Genomic DNA, 20,080 nt, shown 5'->3' with positions numbered 1-20,080 from the left:
GATTGGAATTGAGCTAGGGAACTCTGACAGAGCAGACATGTTTGCAAATCTTTGTTCCCCTTCCATCTTGAAGAGTATACACCTTCTTCCGATGCTTACATATGAAAAGAATGGTGTTTTGGGGGCCAACACCATGGCTCACTCTGCCTGTGGCGCCGGCATCCCATATGTGCACTGGGTTCTAGTCCCGGTTGCTCCTCTTCCAGTCCAGCTCTTCCAGTCCAGCTCTCTGCTGTGGCTCTGGAGGGCAGTGGAGGATGGCCCAAGTCCTTGGGCCCTGCACCCACATGGGAGACCAGGAGAAGCACCTGGCTCCTGGCTTCCGGATCTGCGCAGCACCGGCTGTAGCGGCCATTTGGGGGGTGAACCAACGGAAGGAAGACCTTTCTCTCTGTCTCTCTCTCTCTCTCACTGTCTATAACTCTACCTGTCAAATAAATAAATAAATAAAAAGAAAAGAATAGTGTTTTTTAAAATTTTACTTAAGGTATACAAATCTCATGTATTTCATGTGTGGAGATTTAGGGACATAGTGATACTTCCCACTCTACCCTCCCTCCTGCCCACACTCCCACCCTTCTTCCTCCTCCCTCTCCTATTCCGTCTCTAAATTCTTACAATGATCTGCTTTCAGTTTACTTTATACTCATAAAATTAACCCCACACTAACTAATGAGTTCTACAAACAGTATGAAGAAGTGAAATCAGCATATGAAAGAGTTATCCGTACCCTCATGTTTATTGCTGCTTAATTCACAATAACTAGGATATGGAATCAATCCAGATGTCCATCAACTGAAGACTTGGTAAAGAAATTATAGTAGGTACGCACTGTGAAATACTATTCAACAGCAAAAGAAGTATGTTGTTTGTTTCAAAAAAAGGTCATTTGCATGCACCGGATGGTGGTATGCACTTCATAGTTTGCCACACGCCCTATTGCTCCCCATCATGATCCTGCTAACTCTAGAGAATTCACTTTTCCTGGCCGTGATGGCATCTGTGTTTGCAGCCATATCTGACTGCCTAACATGGATAAAGAAACACAACACTGGGTCTTATTTGAACACACTGATTAGGATACAGCATGGCCAGTAGGAAGAAAGAATTCTTCATCACGTGGGCAGGACTTTAGGGAATATTTCCATAAAGAAGTAGCTCTCGAGTTGCTACTGAAAGGAGAGTAGAAATTCCTCAGGAGCCTACAGAGGTAGAGGGGAAAACACTGGGAGTAGGAAACATTGACCAAAGAGAACTCCCAGGGAAAGGGAGACCAACTATGGAGGCAGGTGAGTGTCAGGCTATGGGACCATTAAATGGCATGGTATTTAAAGGTGAAAAATTAGAGTATTTTCCTTGTGTACCCCAAATAACACTTTCCTAATTTCTATTGCAGATATGTGCATCAGAGGATATGAACACAGGAGAATTGTGGGTTGGGGGTAGGAAGTGGGTTGCTGCCTTTGGTCTTTAATAGCCATCCTGAGATGCAAACTGGACAGGGCATGAGAAAGCATTGTAGGTTATAGCAATGCTTATTCTCAAATGGGGTATTCATTCCATGTGTCGCAAGTCATCCTATCACCCACACAGGAGCTGTCACTGTGTGTAAGAAGACTTCTGAACAGAGAACACTGTTGCACTCACGTAATCCTGATGATAATGATGCTCTCATTAAATTTGTAGGCAAGTATCCCTCAGGATTAGATGACAGTTTATTTTGCAGTGTTTGGTTTTGTTTGTAACTTTCCTGGCCAGATATTTCCTTCTCTCTTCAATTTAAGCAGTTATTTCCAGAAAAACATTTCCATAAGAGAGTAATCTGGGTTCTGATTTTTGCATAAATGAAAGCAGAAATACTGATTCTTATATTCCACTCTTCTGCCCAGTGGGTGCTGCCTAGACAACACAGATTTCAAATAACTGGAAAACAAATGGCAAAATTCAGACAAGTTTTAAGAAGAGATGGGGCCAGCGCCGTGGCTCACTTGGCTAATCCTCTGCCTGCGGCGCTGGCATCCCATATGGGCGCCAGGTTCTGGTCCCAGTTGCTCCTCTTCCAGTCCAGCTCTCTGCTGTGGCCCGGGAAGGCCATGGAGGAGGATGGCCCAAGTGCTTGGACCCTGCACCCTCATGGGAGACCAGAAGGAAGCACCTGGCTCCTGGCTTTGGATTGGTGCAGCGCCGGCCATGGCAGCCATTAGGGGAGTGAACCAACGGAAGGAAGACCTTTCTCTCTGTCTCTCTCTCTCTCACTGACTATAACTCTGTCATAATAAAATAAAATTCCCTTCTATAAAAAGAAAAGAGAAAGTAGATGTTGAGTAAGTGTCAGGACTGGGTGAACTGTTCTGTTGTTGGACAGACCTGACTTAGAGTTTTGAATCTGTCATTTAGTGGTTGGGTGATCCTGCTACATCACCTCTCCTATGTCAATTTCCTGTGGCTCCTGGGACAGATGATGACAAACTTTGTGATCTAAAAGCAACACAGATTTATTATCTTACACTTGTAGAGATCAGAAGTCCTATAACGTGACGGCATGGTTGTGCTCCTCTGGGAGGACCTAGGGGAGGAGTTCTTGCCTTGCTTGTTCTAGCTTCTAAAGACTCCAGGATGGGCCCTTAGGCCCTCCAAGGACTACCCAGGCCTCACCCTGCCTTGCGTCCTAGATCACAGATCAGGAGAGTGCAGGGCAGAGTGGCCAGAGACTGCTTGTGGCCCCTCCGCCATCTTCAAAGCCAGCCAGGGCTACCCGAGGCTTTCCCACACTGCGTCACACGGTACTGCTCTTGTGAGCCGGTTCCCTCCCTGAATCTCCCTGGAACGATCCAGTATAATCCCCAGCTCCTTGCATTGTCGTGTCTGCAGAGTGTGAGCCGACAGTCTCGGGTTCTAGGGACTTGAGTGACAGTGTCTTCAGGGGGTTATCTTCTGACTACCACAGCTCTCATCAACAAAATCGGAATGAGAAGACCTGCCTTATGGGGCTACTGTAGGGCTTGAATGACATTCAGAGCCATGCTTAGTACCTGACGCGGCGTCAATAATGTGAGATTTTTTTTTTAAAGAATTGAATTGCGATTCAATGGGTAATATAAAATTTATCATCGTAACCTGTTTTTGGTGTGTAGTTTGGTAGTGTCCGGGACATCCTCATGGTTGGGCGGCTCTTCACCTTGCCACATGACAGCTCTACACCCATTTCAGCTTCCCACACCCTGCTTCTCCCAGTCCCTGGCAGCCACCATGCGGCTCACTACTTCCATGGGTCCGTGGAGTAACAACTGCGTTTGTCTTTTGTGACCGGCTCATTCCCCTTAGCATAAGGTCCTTAGGTTCCATCTCTGGTACTGCACACATATTTCTTCTTGTTTAGTAGACAATGGCTCCTCTGCCTTCTGGCTACGGAGGCAACACTGCAATAAACACGAAAGTATGAGCAGTGTTTTAAGAACCTGTGGTCACTTCTTCTCGGTCTGTACCCATAAGGGAAACGATTGGCTCATTCTATTTCCAAGTTTTTGAGAAACTGCCATTTTCTCTTCTTTTCTTGTCTCTCCCTTTCCCTCTCTATCCCCTGCCCGCCGTCTTCTTTCACATCCTGATGGGTGGGAGGTTTGGGTTTTACTAACACAAGATTCCATGCGGTTAGCTCACCACTGCCATACTGAAAAGTGGGCAGTTTATTTGGTCTCTCAGAACCTTGTGTTCTTAAACTGAAAATAAGGAGAGCAATACTTAACTTGCAGGATTGTGCTAAGGATTAGAAATACATAATGTATGTAAGGTGTCTAGAATTACTAAGGACTGGTAACATCTGTAATGACAGCCTGATTAGAGTTTTTCAGAGAAACAAAGCCGATAGGCTATGACACAGTATAGGATTATGCAATATAATCTCGAGATATTCATCATAAAGAATTGGCTGACCTGATGAACAGGCTGAGGCGCCCCATGCCCTGGCATCTGCACTCTGGGCACTCCAGAAAGCCGGTGGCACAGTTGCAAGGCCTGAGAGATGAGAACCTATGGCATCAATTCCAGTTCAAGTGTGAAGGTCTGAGCACCTGGTATGTGGAGAACAGGACACTGATGATCCAGGCTCAAGCAGTGGAGCAGAGGCAGAGAACATCCAGCCCTCCTGCCCCCTGTTGTCTTGTTCAGCCCTCAGTGGAGCGGATGAGGCCCCTCGTACAGAGGGGGTCCACCCTTGCAAAGGCAGATGTCTTCCAGAAACACCCTCGCAGACACATCCAGAAAGAAGATTTAATCAGAGGCTTGGGCATCCTGTGGTCCAGCCAGACACGTGTGCATGAGATGATGTTGAGGGGGAGAGGAGGAGGAAGACATGCAGGAGTCTGAACTTTGCTCTGAAGGCCAGCATGGAGAGGAGAGGTCAACCAGCGTGGTTAGGTCTTCTCGGCTGTTTCTGCTTTACAACCTTAGAAGAAGTCCAGAATTCGGTTTCTTTTTCCTCGTGCCTGTGAATCATGTTGAGAATTTAAATGTTCTTACTTTGTTCCAAACAGCATATTCCTTGTGTTAAATCTACTTGGTGATTTCTGGAGCACACTGACCCGAAATACTTAGCCTTACTGAAAGTTGGGACGTTAGCTGTCCATGGCTCTGTTTAACACACATGTGACAAGCACATTGCGATCCCACACTGCGCTGAGTGCAAGGCAGGCATTACATCAACCGAGTGATCCTCTGGTGTGACTTTTAAGGAAACACACACAGAAGTAGAGTTGTCTCTTGTGTGAGTGACTGAGATATAGCTATTTTTGATTTAAATTCTAGCAGAAAGTCTTTTATTCACTGGGACTCTATTTCCTTCTAGTGGGTTTATTTATATGGAGACAGACTGCTCAGGTAGGTTCAGATGTTGGCCCTTTCTCTTCCTATTGGTATGATCATGCACGTTAGCCTCTTTCTTTTGGTTTCTTCATATGTAAAATGGGTGTAAATGGATGCACTTTGCAGGACTGTTTAAAGTCAGGCTGCAGAATTGAACAGCTGCATTAGAACATGTGATGAAAGCAGTGTTTCAGCACTTGTAAGGGCTCCCTAAGTTCTTGTTGTTCCTGTAGGCTTTAAAAATGGGTATTCTGAGTGGTCACTTCATCTAGAAGTGTTGTCCACATGTTAAGACATGGATGTCAGCAAGCTGGGCACCAGCTTTGTGCCCAGGGTTGAAGAATCAGTCTTGTGTACAAAATATAAGAATTTCAAGTTTTCTTTTCTTTTTTTAAATTTATATGAAGTGGGCAAATTTCATGTATTTCATACATATCTAGTTAGGAGCATGATGATACTTCCTCCTACCCTCCCTCCTGCCCACCCTCCCCCTCCCTCCTCCTTCCTTTCTTATTCTTTCTTTTAATTTTTACAGTGACATGCTTTCAGTTCATTTTATAATCATAAGATTAACCCTCCAGTAAGTAAAGAATTCAGCAAATAGTAAGAAGAAAAAAAAAAAGCCACTGTTCCTCAAGAGTAGAGATAAGGGCTCTAAACAACAGTAATTCCTAAAATGCCAATTTTGCTCATATACATTACATTATTTTGTACTCTATTAGTAACCACAGATCAGGGAAAATGAGATATTTGTCTTTTTTTGGGACGGACTTATTTCATTAAGTATAATACTTTCTAGTTACATCCATTTTATTGTGAAAGGATTTCATTTTTTTATGGCTGCATAGAATTCCATGGCGTATATATACTACATTTTCTTTATCTAAGTCATCAGTTAATGGGCATTTGGGTTGATTCCATATCTTAGCTTTTGTGAATTGAGCTGCAATAAACATGGGAATACAGGTAACCTTTTCATATGATGATTTCATTTCACTGGGGTAAGTTCCCAGGGGTGGGATGGCTGGGTCATATTGTAGACCTATTTTCAGATTTCTGAGGAATCTTCATACTTCCCCCCACAATGGCTGTCCTACTTAGCATTCCCACCAACAGTGTAATAGGGTACCTTTCCTGTCACATCCATGCCAGCATTCATTGTTTTCTGATCTCTGTATGAGAGCCATTCTGACTGGGTGAGCTGAAACCTCATTGAGATTCTTATTTGCATTTCCCTTATGGCTACTGATCCTGAGCATTTTTTCATGTGTCTGTTGGCCATTTGAATTTCATCTTTTGAAAATGCCTTTTCAAGTCCCTTGCCCATTTCTTAACGGGATTGTTTATATTGTTGTTGCATTTCTTGAGTTCTTTATAGATTCTGGATTTTAATCCTTTATCAGTTACATAGTTTGAGAATATTTTCTCCCATTCTGTCTGTTGCCTCTTCACTTTCGTGAGTGTTTCCTTTGCAGTGCAAAAGCCTCTTAGCCTGATATAATCCCATTTGTCTATTTTTGATTTCATTGTGCATGATTCTAGGATCTTTTCCAAGAGGTCTTTGTGCCAATGTCTTGCAGTTTCCCCAATGTTCTCCTCTAGTAATTTTATGCTATCAGGTCATAGATTTAGATCCTTGATCCATTTGGAGTGGATTTTTGTATAAGATGTGAGGTAGGGGTCTTAGTTCATACTGCTGTATGCAGAGATTCAATTTTCCCAGCAACATTTGTTGAAGAGACTGTCCTTGCTCCAGGGACTGATTTTGGCTCCTTTGTCAAATATTAGTCAGTTATAGATGTGTAGATTGATTTCTGTAATTTATATTCTGTTCCATTGGTCTACAAATCTGTTTTTGTGCCAATACCAGGCTGTTTTGATTATAACTACCCTGTGGTGTGTCTTGAAATCTGGTATTGTGATGGCTCTGGCTTTGTTTTTGTTGTTTAATATTGCTTTAGCTACTCAGGGTCTTTTGCATTTCCATATGAATTTTAGCATCATTTTTCCTAGATCTGAGAAAAATGTCAGTATTTTCATTGGGATCACATTGAATCTTTAAATTTTTTTTTTGGTGGGATGCACGTTTTGATGATGTTAAGTCTTCTAATTCATGAACTTAGGGGAATTTTGTCTAATTTTTGTGTCTTCTTCTATTTCTTTCTTTAATGTATTGTAATTTTCATAGTGGAGTTATTTTACCTCCTTAGTTAAATTTATATTTAAATTTATTGTAGATATTTAATTTTTTGTAGCTACTGTGAATGGGATTGATCTTACAAATTCCTTCTTAGCTATGGCATTGTCTATGTATAAAAAGGCTATTGATTTTTGTGAGTTAATTTTATACCCTACAATTACCAAACTCTCTTATGAATTCCAATAGTCTTTTAGTGTAGTCTTTGGTTCCCCTATATATATATAAAGAATCATATCATCTGCATACAGGGATAATTTGACTTCCTCTTTTCCAATTTGTATCCCTTTGATTTCTTGTTCTTAGCTAATGGCTCTGGCTAATACTTCTAGAACTATATTGAATAGCACTGGAGAAAGTGGACAGTCTTTCTTGTCCCAGATCTTAGTGAAAATGCTTCCAACTTTCCCCCATTCAATGTGATGTTGGCTGTGGACTTTTCATATATTGCCTTGATTAGTTGAGGAATGTTCCTTTTATATCCAATTAGCTTAATGTTTTCATCGTGAAAGGATGTTGTATTTTATCAAAGGCTTTCTCTGCATCTACTGAGATAATCATATGTTTTTCCTTCTTCAGTTTGTTGATGTGATGTAACACATTGATTTGTGAATGTAGAACCATCCCTGTTACCACAGATAAATTCCACTTGGCCTGGGTGAATGGTCTTTCTGATGTGTTGTTGGATTTGATTAGCGAGAACTTTGTTGAGGAGTTTTGCATCTATCTTCATCAGTGTTATTGGTCTATAGTTTTCTTTCTTGTATCTTTTTCTGGTTTTGGAACTGAGGTGATATTATCCTCATAGGAATTTGAGAATATTATATTCCTTTCAACTGTTTTGAATAGTTTGAGAAGAATTGGAATTAGTTCTTCTTTAAATGTCTGGTAGAATTCAGCCATGAAGCCATCTGGTCCTGAATTTCTCTTTCTTGGGTCTTTATTACTGATTCAATCTATGTGTTGTTGGTGTGTTTAGGTTTTCTATTCTTCATGACTCAATTTTGGTAGATTTTAATTGTCCAGGAATCTATCCATGTCTTCCAGATTTTCCAATTTCTTGACATATAGCTGTTAGTAGTAATTCCTGAAGATTCTTTTTATTTCTGTGTTATCCATAGTTATGTCTCCTTTTTCATATCTGATTTCATTGATTTGTGTCTTCGTCTCTTTTTGTTGATTAGTTGGGCCAATGAGGTATCAGTTTTGTTTATATTTTCAAAAAAACCCAGCTCTTCATTTCTCTGATCTTTTGTATTTCTTTGTTTTAAATTTTGTTTACACTTTAATTTAATTATTTCTTTCTTCATTTTAATTTTGGATTTAGTTTGCTATTGTTTTTCTAAGTTTATTGATAACTCATTTATTTTATGCCTTTCCAATTTCTTAATGTGTTTCTATAAAGTTCTCTCTTAATATTGCTTTTACTGTGTCCCATAAGTTTTGATATGTTGCATTGTTATATTCATTCATTTCCAGGAATTTTTAAATTTTCTTTTGATGTCTTCTATGACTGATTGTTCATTCAGGAGCATGTTGTTCAGTCTCCATGTGTTTACATATTTTCAAGAGATTCTTAAGTTGTTAATTTTGAGCTTCATTCCATTGTGGTCAGAAAGGACATATGGTATGATTTCATTTTTTTTCTAAATTTCCTGACACTTTATGGCCTAGCAAATGGTCTATCCTAGAGAAATATCCATGCACTGATGAAAAGAATTTGTATTATTCAATTGTGGCATGAGATGTTCTGTATATATTTTTTAGTTCCATTTGTTTCATATTGTAGATTACATCTATTATTTCTTTGTTGATTTTCTGCCTAGTTGATCTGTCCATTGCTGAAAGTGGGGCATTGAAGTTTCACGTGACTGTTGTATTGGAGTCTGTCTATGTCTTCCTCTAGAGCCATTAACATTTGTTTGAAATAGCCAGGCACCCTGGAACTGGGCACATACACATTTATTATAGTCATATTTTCCTGTTGAATTGATCCCTTAATCATTACATTATGTCCTTCTCTGTCTCTTTTAACAGTTTTTGTGTTCAAATATATTTTGTCTGCTATTAGAATGGCTACATCTGCTTGTTTTTCCTTTCTATTAACATAGAATATCTCTTTCTGTCCTTTCACTTTCACTGTGCCTGTATCTTTGTTGGTGAGATGTGTTCTTTGTAGGCAGCAAGTAGATGGGTCTTGTCTTTTAATCCATTCAGCCAGTCTGTATCTTTAAATGGAGAATTTAGGCCATTTACATTCAAGGTGACTATTGCTAAGTAATAACTTGGCCCTGCTATTTGTCTGTAAGTATCCCTATTGTTTCCTTTGTACTTTTACTATGAGATTTTCTGCCTTCACATTCTTTCATAATGATCACCATCTTTCTGTGTTTCTGTGTGTAGCACATTCTTAAACATCATTTGGAAGGCTGGATGAATGGTGACAGATTCTTTCAATTTTTTTTTAAAGATTTATTTTATTTATTTGAAAGAGTTAAAGAGAGAGTTAGAGACATAGAGAGAAAGGTCTTCCATCCCCTGGTTCACTCCCCAGATGGCCACAACGGCCAGAGCTGCATCAATCTGAAGCCAGGAGCCAGGAGCTTCTTCCAGATCTCCCACGTGGGTGCAGGGGCCCAAGGACTTGGGACATCTACTACTTTCCCAGGCCACAGTAGAGAGCTGGTTTGGAAGAGGAGCAGCTGGGCCTAGAACCGGCACCCACATGGGATGCTGGTACTTCAGGCAAGGGCTTTAACCTGCTACACCATGGTGCCAGCCCCCTCAATTTCTGTTTGTTATGGAAGGTCTTTATTTCACCCTCAATTTGTAAATGAGAGTTTTGCAGGATGCAGTATTCTGGATTGACAGTTGTTTTTTTTTCTCCTCGTAAGACTTGGGCTATGTCTCTCCATTCTCTCTTGGCCTGTATGTTTTCTTATGAGAATTCAGCTGTGAGTCTAACTGGGGATCCTCTGAAAGTAATCTGGTGTTTTTCTCGTGCACATTTTAGAATCTTTTCTTTATGATTTATTGTGGAAAGTTTGACTGCAGTGTGTCGTAGTCAAGATTTTTTCTCATCATGCATATTAAAAATTCTGTGTGCTTCCTGTGCGTGGACGTCCCTTTATTTCCGTCAAGTTGTCCGACCACGAACTCAATCCAATCCCAAAGAGAAACCAAATGGATGGATAATTGTACAGATGAAACATTAAGTCCATTTTTCATGTTTTACTGATATGAACAGTTTGATAGAAGCTACTGAAAGAAGTCTGTAGCATTAAGGGGTGCCTATTACAGGATGCTTGCTAACACACTGAGCAGCCAGGATTTGTAGCAACACAACCCTGCTGCCTTCCATGTCCCCCTCACAACCCCGAGCCCTGTTCTTTGTACTCCATCTCCCTCACCACAATGCACAAAGCTGTTCCAGCAGGGCACTCTGTGATCCTCAGTATTTAACGTTGTCATGGATTAGTACTGCGTTTAATATTTTATTTTGTAAACTCATCATTCTTTAGTGGTTAAGAATTGTCCACATGGCATACAATACAATGCCAGCTAATGAACAAAAGATGGATTTGGTAAACATCATTGTTTCAGTCTTTAGTTTCTGCTGGAATGGGGCTTTTAAAATGCAAAATGTGTGTGGTAGTTTCAAAGTGTAATCTATCAAAAATGTATTGACTAGGTGATGTATTAGGGGCACTTCAGCTGAAGGGGTGTGCGTGTGCTTTGAGTCCAGAATTCTAAGTGACTGTGACTGAGACTCTGAGCAGGCCAGCCTTGCAGGTTCTCTCTTCCACCCTCCTGTTTTAAAGTTGTGGAGCAGGGGTCTTAGATAGGTTAGACCACTTAGGCAGCGTGACTTCACGTCTTAGAGACAGAAGCTACATGAGGCCACTGCTATCCAGTTCTTTCTGCAACATTAAATTGTACTTTTTCTCCCTAATATTTTTTTGACAGATAGAGTTAGACAGTGAGAGAGAGACAGAGAGAAAGGTCCTCCCTCCATTGGTTCACCCCCCCAAATGGTAGCTATGGCCAGAGCTGCGCTGATCCAAAGCCAGGAGCCAGGTGCCTCCTCCTGGTCTTCCATGTGGGCGCAGGGCCCAAGCACTTGGGCCATCCTCCACTGCCTTCCCAGGCCACAGCAGAGAGCTGGGCTTCTCCCTAATTTTCATGGACTTCTGGAGGCCAAAGGATTGATGATACAGCACTTTATCCCATATCTGGACCACGATCTATAAACACATTTACTTAAATATGATTGTTAGGGTTTTTTTTTTCTCTACTACACTTCAGCTCTCTCTTCTGTACTGTTTTCGTTGCCAGCAAGTCTGTCATAAGATATGATTTCACTAAAGGCTTCTCCAAAGAAGACAATTGGCAGCCAATTGTCAGAAATCCAGAGCCCTGAGGTTATCAGTTAGTATGTTTAATATCAGTTAATATATTTATATATCACACACTTGTATTAAAACAGACATTTCATGCACAGCCCAAGTATCAGCTTTTCCCACTGACATCATCACTTAGATGAAGGAGAAAACGGGGTGTGAAAATTCAGCACAGTGGGAAAGGGTCCCTCAGCAACCTAGAGTGTGCAGGGTCACGAGTCCATGCTGCACCTGCAGCCCTGTGGTATGGGGGGAGGAGCCACAGGACATTTGTCCTGCAGAACTTGCCACATGTCCTCTCCTGGCACAGTAGCCACAGTCACTGGCTCACAGATCTGTACCCTAGGAAGCTCTGTCTAAGCAGACGTATGGGAAAGGAGGGGAAGGGAGGGGCTGGTCAGAGGAGACACTGAGACCCATGGCCGAATCGTGAGAGTTGAGGTACCAAGGCAGGGAACAAAGAGCTCATATGTTTTAGAAAACGGAAGGTTATCTGAGTCACTTACACTATATGCTAAAGCAGTTTATCAACTACCAACTGCATGCTAGACACTGTTGTAGCTTCTTGGGACACATTAGTGTATAAATGAAATTCTGATTTCATGTGGATTCACTTTCATGGGAAGAGCTTCACAGATCACACAGCAAGATTTGCTGTTGATGTCAGAGGAGGGTTCTGAGTGCTCTATGGGGAAAAGGTAGAGCCAGAGCTAGAGCTGGCCAGTGGGATCGCGAGCATTGATGGTGGTTGGAAACGGGGACTTGCAATTTTAAGCAGAGGACTCAGAGCACGTCTTACTAAGAAGCCATTTGAAGATACACCTGAGGGAAGACAGGGATATTCAGTGAGTGATGGCTCACTGTCGTAGTCCACCTTGGGCTTGCTCTACTGAGTTGGATTAATGCAAGGAACAAACAGGAAGTTGCCCATAGCCCCAGTGACAAGGGGGTATTTAAGACAACCCTGGAAATGGAACAAGGTTTGCTTGTAAGAACTTCTCCCAGGAAGGGTATTGTGTGGGGTTGAAAGGAGTTCTCGGAGAGGGTGTTTGTGGTAGGGGTGAGATGCACCTCCAGAAACAGTGTCTCGCAGGTGCTTCTGAGGGCAAGGTTCCTGTCTAAGAGACTTTCTCCTTCCTGAGTGCATTTTGAATTTTGGAGTCAGACTTGAATTTCTTGGGAAAATAGTAAAGAGAGAGAGCCTGCCCTCTCTACCTTTTCTCCAAGTAGTTCTTAGCATCTCTTTTGAGACCAGAGAGTGGTGGGCTGTGGGGGTAACAAGATGAGAGTGTGTGACTCTAGTGGGCAGGGTGGACCCCCACGCAGGTCTGCTTGGTTTCCTTTCACTACTCTCTCCACTGTGGGCAGCTGGCACTTACAATTGCCGTGGGACATTGTAGCCACTGCAGCCGCCTTGCCTCAGCACGAGGACCGGGACTTTCCTCCCCTGCCTCCATCCTCCCAGAGTGGCCTGCAGCCAGAGCCTGCCTGGCGTGCAATCTAGAAGCCTGGTTCTTCCACTTCCTGCCAGGGATGTCCTTGACCTTGGGCTGAAATTGCACTCCTCCTTGGCTTCTTCCTTTCCCTGTCTTGATTCCTTGCTCTCGTACCGAACTCTGAAATTCTTGCACCTGAATGTTTGCTCAGGTTTTTGGGTTTGAAGTCAGTCAAACAAGGACAACAGGACGTCTACACCTTGGTCTGATCACAGCTACACACTCCTCTTTTAGACTTGGAAGTTAAATGGATGCAGAGATGCTTCCATATCCCTCAGTTTCCTGTGTGCCTAAACCTCATCTGTTTCTTGAAATTGGGATGCAGAGGACAAACACATCCCGAGAAGACTGGACATCCCAGAATCTTAGTCAGTTTGCGAGGAGTGTGGTAGTTCTTCATCTGTGGCAACATGGCTTTGTGTACATTTTGAAAACACATAAAGACACTTGACTACTTCACTGGCGAGTGAACAAGTCAGTAAATTCCTGTATCAAATAAAAATTTTTGAAAATAGTTTTCCTGAGCATTTTGGTCATTAATCACAAATTTGGTCAATTAAATTTCCCAAAACAGTCAAAAAACTAAAATATTGGTATTACTGAATATTTTACATAAATGAAATATTTGAAAACAAGACTGACATATAAGAGAATATAGTTCCACTAGCCTTATTCTGGAACACACTGTGTGGTTGTTCCTTTCTTTTCTACACAAGTTTCTATATCACTGATACTGTTAACTTCCAAAGATAATAATATAATTTTAACATTGTCCTGGGATTGCGGAAATGTTGTAAGAGCAAGAAGAAATAAAAGGCTTTTCAAAAAATAAAAAAGGAAGCCATAGATCTGGATGATCAGTGGATGGGTTTCTTGGTGGGGTGGGAGAACTTGGGTTCCCCTTCCCGGCTGACTCACATGCACACTCACACACATACTCACTTGGCTGAATTTTCTTTGTATAGTTAAATTTGACTAGTTTGGTCTAAAGACTTTACCTGCAAAATAAGTTTTAGTTTTTATTTTGATATGGAGAACCACCATAATCAAGATACAGAATGTACCAATCAATCTCCAACTTCTCTTGTGTACCTTATCTATTAACCCATCAACACCCCTCTACAGGCATGGACACATATACACACACACACCACACACCCACATACCCACACACCCACACACCCACACAGGACCCTTGGGAACTTTTGATTTGCTTTTAGTTACTACAGATTCATTTTCTTTGTGTAATTTAATATGAATGGAATATTTTGTTTATTGTTTGTTTTCAGTTGTGTGACTTTTTGGCTCATTCATTATTTGCTACTTTAAGTGGTTTTTCGAATATTTTATAATACATAATATGGAGATTCCACAGTTTGTTTATCTATTCATCTCTTGAAGTATATTTGGGTTATTTCTAATTATTGGCTTTTGTGACTAAAGCCAAACATTTATGCATGTCTTTATAAGAACATATGTTTTCATTCTTTTGAATAAATAGTGGAATTTCTCGGTTGTATGTAAGTGTATATTCAATTTTATAAGAAACTGCTAAACTTTTGGCTGCTCCATTTTTACATTTACACTAGAAATTTACGAGTTCCTGTTCCTCTAATGCCAGTATTTTCAGTCTTTTTAGTATTAGTCATTTTACTAGGTATGAAGTAGCACCTCATATAGTTTCATTTTATATTCTCTGATGACTCAATGACTAATGAGCTTGAACATATTGTTATGTGCTAATTGATCATTCCTGCCCATCTATTTATGTATGTGTCATCTATTTATCTGTCATTATTTTGTGTGTGAACTATCTGTTCAAGACTTCCACCTATTTCTTTTCACTAAATTGTCTGTCTTTTTAGTGTGTTCTAAGAGCTCTAAGTATATTTGGGACAAACTTTTTTCCATTTACATGCATTGTCAATGTCTTCTCTCAGTTTCTCACTTGGCCATTTCATGTTGTTACAGCAGTAGTATTTATTTGATGAAATCCAACTTGTCCAATTTTACTCTTATGATTTTTTCACTTATCTTCCAAGAAATCTGTGCCCATGACAACATCATGAAGATTTTTCCTATGCTTTCTTTTAAAGGCTTTTTATGATTTTCATTTTTTACACTTAGGTATATAACCCATGTAAAGTTAATTTTTGTATGGTGTGAGGTAAGAGTTGAGAATTATTTTTCCCCATGTGAGTATCTAATGTTCCAGAAACATCTATTAAAAAGACTTCTTTTCCAGCTGAATTGCTTTAGTTACTTTATAAAAAATCAGTTACCTAAACATGCATAGGTCTCTTTCTAAATCCTGTATAGTATACCATTAAGCTATACCCTAGTACCATATTGTCTGTATGTCATAATAGCATGATAATTCTTGCAATCACATACTGCGATGTCTTCTAACTTTGTCCTGCTTTTTCAAGATTACCTTGGTTTTTGCCCTTTACATTTCCTGTAATATAATATAACATAACATAACATAACATAATATAATATAATATAATACAGTATAATATAATATATAACATAATATAATACAACATAATGTAATATAATATAATATATATATTATGGTGGTCAGAGCAAGCATAAACTCATCTAGCTGTCTCTGGCCCAACATTTTTAAATACTTTTCTTAAATGTTAATCCTATTTCTGCTTTCTGGCCAAGCCTCACAAGGGATACATTCTGGAAGCATTTGGAGGCACTCCCTTTGGGTCAGTTGTCACACCAGGCCCCATCAACTGTCAAAGAGAGGGCATGAGGTCATGTGGTAGAAAATGTGGTTATTCAGGCCATCAGAGCCTGCTGTGGTGTGTGTTTGTCAAATGAGTGAATGACTTATGGACCAGTGTCGCAGCTAAAGAAAAGAATAAAGCAGAGGACCTTGACGATGAAGCTTGGTGATGCTCTAGATTAAAGGCCATGACGAAGAAAGAGAGGGCATTGTGTGTTCACAGGCATTGTATCCTGAATAGAAGCAGGCTGCACCGAACGGTGCTGGGGCCATTTGCTCACCACACAGTTGCATGACTTAGGACCCCTGCTGCTTAGGAGAAGAGCCCTAGATCAGAAAGCAGTGCTGTGATTCTCCAGGCCTGATTCGTGATATTATCTCCTTCTGTTGTAAGCTTTTGCTTATTGTACTGTGAGTTTTGGAAAAGTTCCTGTCATACCATGTAGCAGCCATTTCTTCAGGTGTTGTACTGTGTCATTGCGGGGAGAAAATGGCCTGCGTGTGTGTATGTGGGACTTTTATTCTTGATCAGTGAATTTATTCTTTTTTTTTTTTTTTTTTGACAGGCAGAGTGGACAGTGAGAGAGAGAGACAGAGAGAAAGGTCTTCCTTTGCTGTTGGTTCACCCTCCAATGGCCGCTGCGGCCGGCGCACCGCGCTGATCTGAAGGCAGGAGCCAGGTGCTTCTCCTGGTCTCCCATGGGGTGCAGGGCCCAAGCACTTGGGCCATCCTCCACTGCACTCCCGGGCCACAGCAGAGAGCTGGCCTGGAAGGGGGGCAACCGGGACAGAATCCGGCGCCTCGACCGGGACTAGAACCCGGTGTGCCGGCGCTGCAAGGCGGAGGATTAGCCTAGTGAGCCGTGGCGCCGGCCAGTGAATATTCTTAATCTACACAATCTTCTCCCAGGATGCTCCTTGGAGGAGGAGCCCCGTTTTCCTTCTGATGAGACACTGTGGAATGATTCTACCCTTTCAGATAAGATCTTACCCTAGATGATGTTTTCTCTTAGATTGGATCTCATAGAGTAGTGTAAGTTTCCTGGACATCTTTCTTATCATGGCTGGAGTTACATGGTTCTAACCGTACACAGGAAAAATGGTTCTTGTATTTTCCAGCATCTTCTTCCCTTGATGTGCCTGCACTGGATTCTGCACTGAACTCTTGTGAACCCTATGTGGGGATTGTTTGATGCTAGGCAAACTGTGGCTGTGTCTCTGTCAACAACTCCTGCGGAGGCTTGCAAGTTTAATTCTGAGACCTGTGTTCAGATGGACTGCAGAGGCATGATGTTGGCCTCTACTACATTTGACCTTGCACTCACCTCTGCTTGCCTCCGTTTGAACGTCAGCTAGCCATGCCAAACCCACCTAGAGGGAGTATGAGCCGACAGCAAGCTCCGGGGTCCGCAGGCGTGTGCCCAGCCATATCTGTCAGGGGAACCCTTACAGTTCACTCTGGGAATCCCTAAGCGTGAGCTTTTCAGCTGAACCCCTGTGGGTAACACTGTCACCCTTCACCAGGGCAAGTGTAGTTCTCGGGTACTTCAGAATGTCATGAAAAATGGCACGCAGAAAGCTTTGCAAATCCATGCGTGCTTTTCCCATGATACACATTTTCATCATTTTTGTAAACACCCCTTGTAGACATGGATCTAAAAACTTTTTGCAGCAGAATGAACTTATTTTTAATTCCATTTTCTGTGAAATTTTGGAGTTACCCACATATCTGTTTTCCTGGGTCACCAAGGATTTGGGGGAAGAGTGATCAGTCCCGTGCCGTTGTCTCCGTCTCCACTGCACTTGGAATCTCAGGAGAGAGGCTTTGTTCTTCACAATGTGGGCAAACATCATCTGGGCAAGTTGGCTCAGACCTGCAGGAGTAGCGGCATTCAGAGGGACAAGCATTAGTAGGTGTTTTGGGTGTTTGTTTATTTGTCTGAATATGAGTGTCTTGAAGTATCAGGAAAATTTAACCAAAATCTCCCTGCAGCAGTGGCAAATGCCCCTGCTGTGTGCTCCAGCGTCCTTGTGACTCTCAGAGACTCCTCTTAATTACCAGCACATGTGCAGATGGACGTCTCATGGTTGATAGAGTAAGTAATGTGGCAGATAATTCAGAGAATTACAGCTCATTTTCTAAGACAGGACAAAGACAGAGGAAAGCAGTCTGAGAAGAAGCCCTCTCTTTAGTGTATCATGGTGACCTTGCTCTTCCTGATCATTCCTTAGCAATAAACCCGAAATAGGAAACCACTAGCAGACTCCACTGGGAGCTAGATGTCAGATCCACAAAGCTGGACTTGAACGTGTTTTAACAGGTTAAAAAATAGAAGACCCCAGAAACCACATGGGCCACAGAGGGGGAAGATGTTTGGTTACAAGGTCAACTCAAAGTCTGGTGTAGTGCATGACCTGTATCTGGGAGGGGATTGTGCCAGACACAGCCAGAAACACCCCTGATAGTGAGATAGCTCAAGTTTAGCCATTTAAGATAAGCACATCCTTAAAAAGATCTCATTTTCAACAGCTTTCCAAACCATGTATTCTATGTACATATAAGGACGCTTCAAAAAGTTCATGGAAAATTGAAGTAAAAAGTGATTATTTTTTGATGTAAACAGATTTGAGATCAATGCATATTTTTATAATGCATTTTTATATGCATTTCCCATGAACATTTTGGAGACCCCCCTCATATGCATGGTTCTCACAAAATCTCGTCATGAAAATAAATTTAACTCCATTTTACATAAACTTGTTGAAATATCCTTATTTGGAAGTGAGTGTGTGTAGCTAAGTGTATACATGGGTGTAGTGTGTGTAGGGGCAAGCCTGAGTGTGTGTGTATGTGTGTGTATGCATGTATGGGTAGGTGGAGTCTATTCTGCTACTGACCATAGTGTGCATGGGTGTGTTGTGTGTTAGGGGTGTTGTGTGTTAGCGGGGGGACCGGGCATGCCTGTGCCTGGTGTGCATGCATTTGAGAGTGGGGTATAGCCTGAGCTCTCTTCTGCTGCTCATCACAAAACTCTTTTAACAAGTGTTTCTTACTGCCATGTCTGCTTCCAACCTGCAGGTTGCAAACAGATTGACTTCTTCCTCTGTGAACAGCACAGCCCCTTGCTCCCCGCACAGTGCCCTCACTCATCATCCTCATCACTCTCTGTGATGGCCTCTGACCACATCCAGTGCTGTGCCGTGTGACGGTTACATGCTGCTGCCTTGTGGGTCATCACCTCTGTGCTGGGACGTAGAGGTGATGTCACCAGGCCAGAGTCGCACAGCAAGCCCTGGAACCCAGACAAATCTTATTTTTAAATGAAGCTATGTCGTGTTAGCCAAAAAGCATGTTTAGAATAGTTAACAGCTGTTCTAAGGATGGCTGAAATGAAGAACCATCAAAAGTCTACCTTCCCTACTAAGAGATGAAATGAATAAGATGGATTAATTTATATAATAAATATAAAAATTGAATGTAATTTTAATGTCAAGATTTAAATACAATTTAAAAGAGTGGTAAGACCAAACTTAAAAACAAGTCCCAGAAACAACCAAACAAAGAAACAACCAAGGATGTTAACGTCCAGTGGTGACTCTGGGGACTGAGGTTCAGGTTCACGTCCCAGTGTGGCCATGCCCGGCTCCTGATCTGACTCTGCTACCGGGGCACCAGGAGCCTAATCAGCAAAGCACGGAAATGCTCACCAGTATCCCAGGCCAGAGAGAGGCCAGTGGGCTCCCACTTGCTTTTCCTCGTGGTGAGGCCGGTGGACCAGGGGAAGCAAGCACCTGGACTGGCTCCAGGACACGACTGGGCCCAGAGTCCCCAGCGAAGCCGGAGAAATCGAGGGACTCAGCTCCTTCCGCCTCTCCCCTGGTGGAGTCCATCCCAACACCGGACATTGAACAAAGAATCACCGCGATCCGGGGATGCTGCACCTTGCCCGGTGAGCTTGGCTGCCAGTGGACAGGCAGGTGTTCACTATCTGATGGGAGGAGTCGGAGGCAACAAAGACCTCACTTGGGCGAGCCCAGCCTTTAGGAAATGCTGAAGCCAGTTCACTGAAGAACGTTTTCTGATCCCTGTAATGCTTTTCAAGTGATTACCTTGTGAATTTCCTGTAGACCCATGGAGAAAGGACCCTGGCCATGCTCAAGCCCACACATCAGTGATGGGAAAAACTCACTGTCACCCTTGGCCCAGAACATGGAGTTTTCCTTCCCCAGTGTTGAGTCGCACTGGACTTCTTCTAACTTCCTGCCTACAGTTTCCTCATTTGCCTTCCAGGTAAGGCTCTTTTCTCATCTCTCCTCCCAGGAAGTGTCAGAATTCATGGGAAATTGGGCCCTTTTGCGAAAGCTGAGGCCTGGAGGAAGTGAA

General features: G+C 42.1%; 1 protein-coding gene across 3 annotated transcripts in view; it reads left to right on the top strand.

Annotated features, from left to right (window-relative positions):
* LOC149122228 (uncharacterized) overlaps positions 1 to 18,898 on the top strand; it is an 86,822-nt gene extending 67,924 nt beyond the window's left edge. For all 3 annotated transcript variants that reach the window (XR_016220432.1, XR_016220430.1, XM_089312971.1), the window contains exon 4: positions 18,776 to 18,898. Coding sequence is in view for 1 of the 3 variants with exons in the window: in XM_089312971.1 (XP_089169097.1) it covers positions 18,776 to 18,791 (16 nt within the window). In the remaining 2 variants the exon portion in view is untranslated. The remainder of the gene's footprint in view (positions 1 to 18,775) is intronic.
* The last annotated feature ends 1,182 nt before the right edge of the window (positions 18,899 to 20,080 follow it).

Source organism: Oryctolagus cuniculus, chromosome 14, assembly GCF_051225735.1.
Source record: "Oryctolagus cuniculus isolate XC-2025 breed Fujian yellow rabbit chromosome 14, ASM5122573v1, whole genome shotgun sequence".
NCBI classification, from domain to species: domain Eukaryota; kingdom Metazoa; phylum Chordata; class Mammalia; order Lagomorpha; family Leporidae; genus Oryctolagus; species Oryctolagus cuniculus.
Note: the sequence above shows the minus strand (reverse complement) of the source record. Positions and strands in the feature narration are given on the sequence as shown.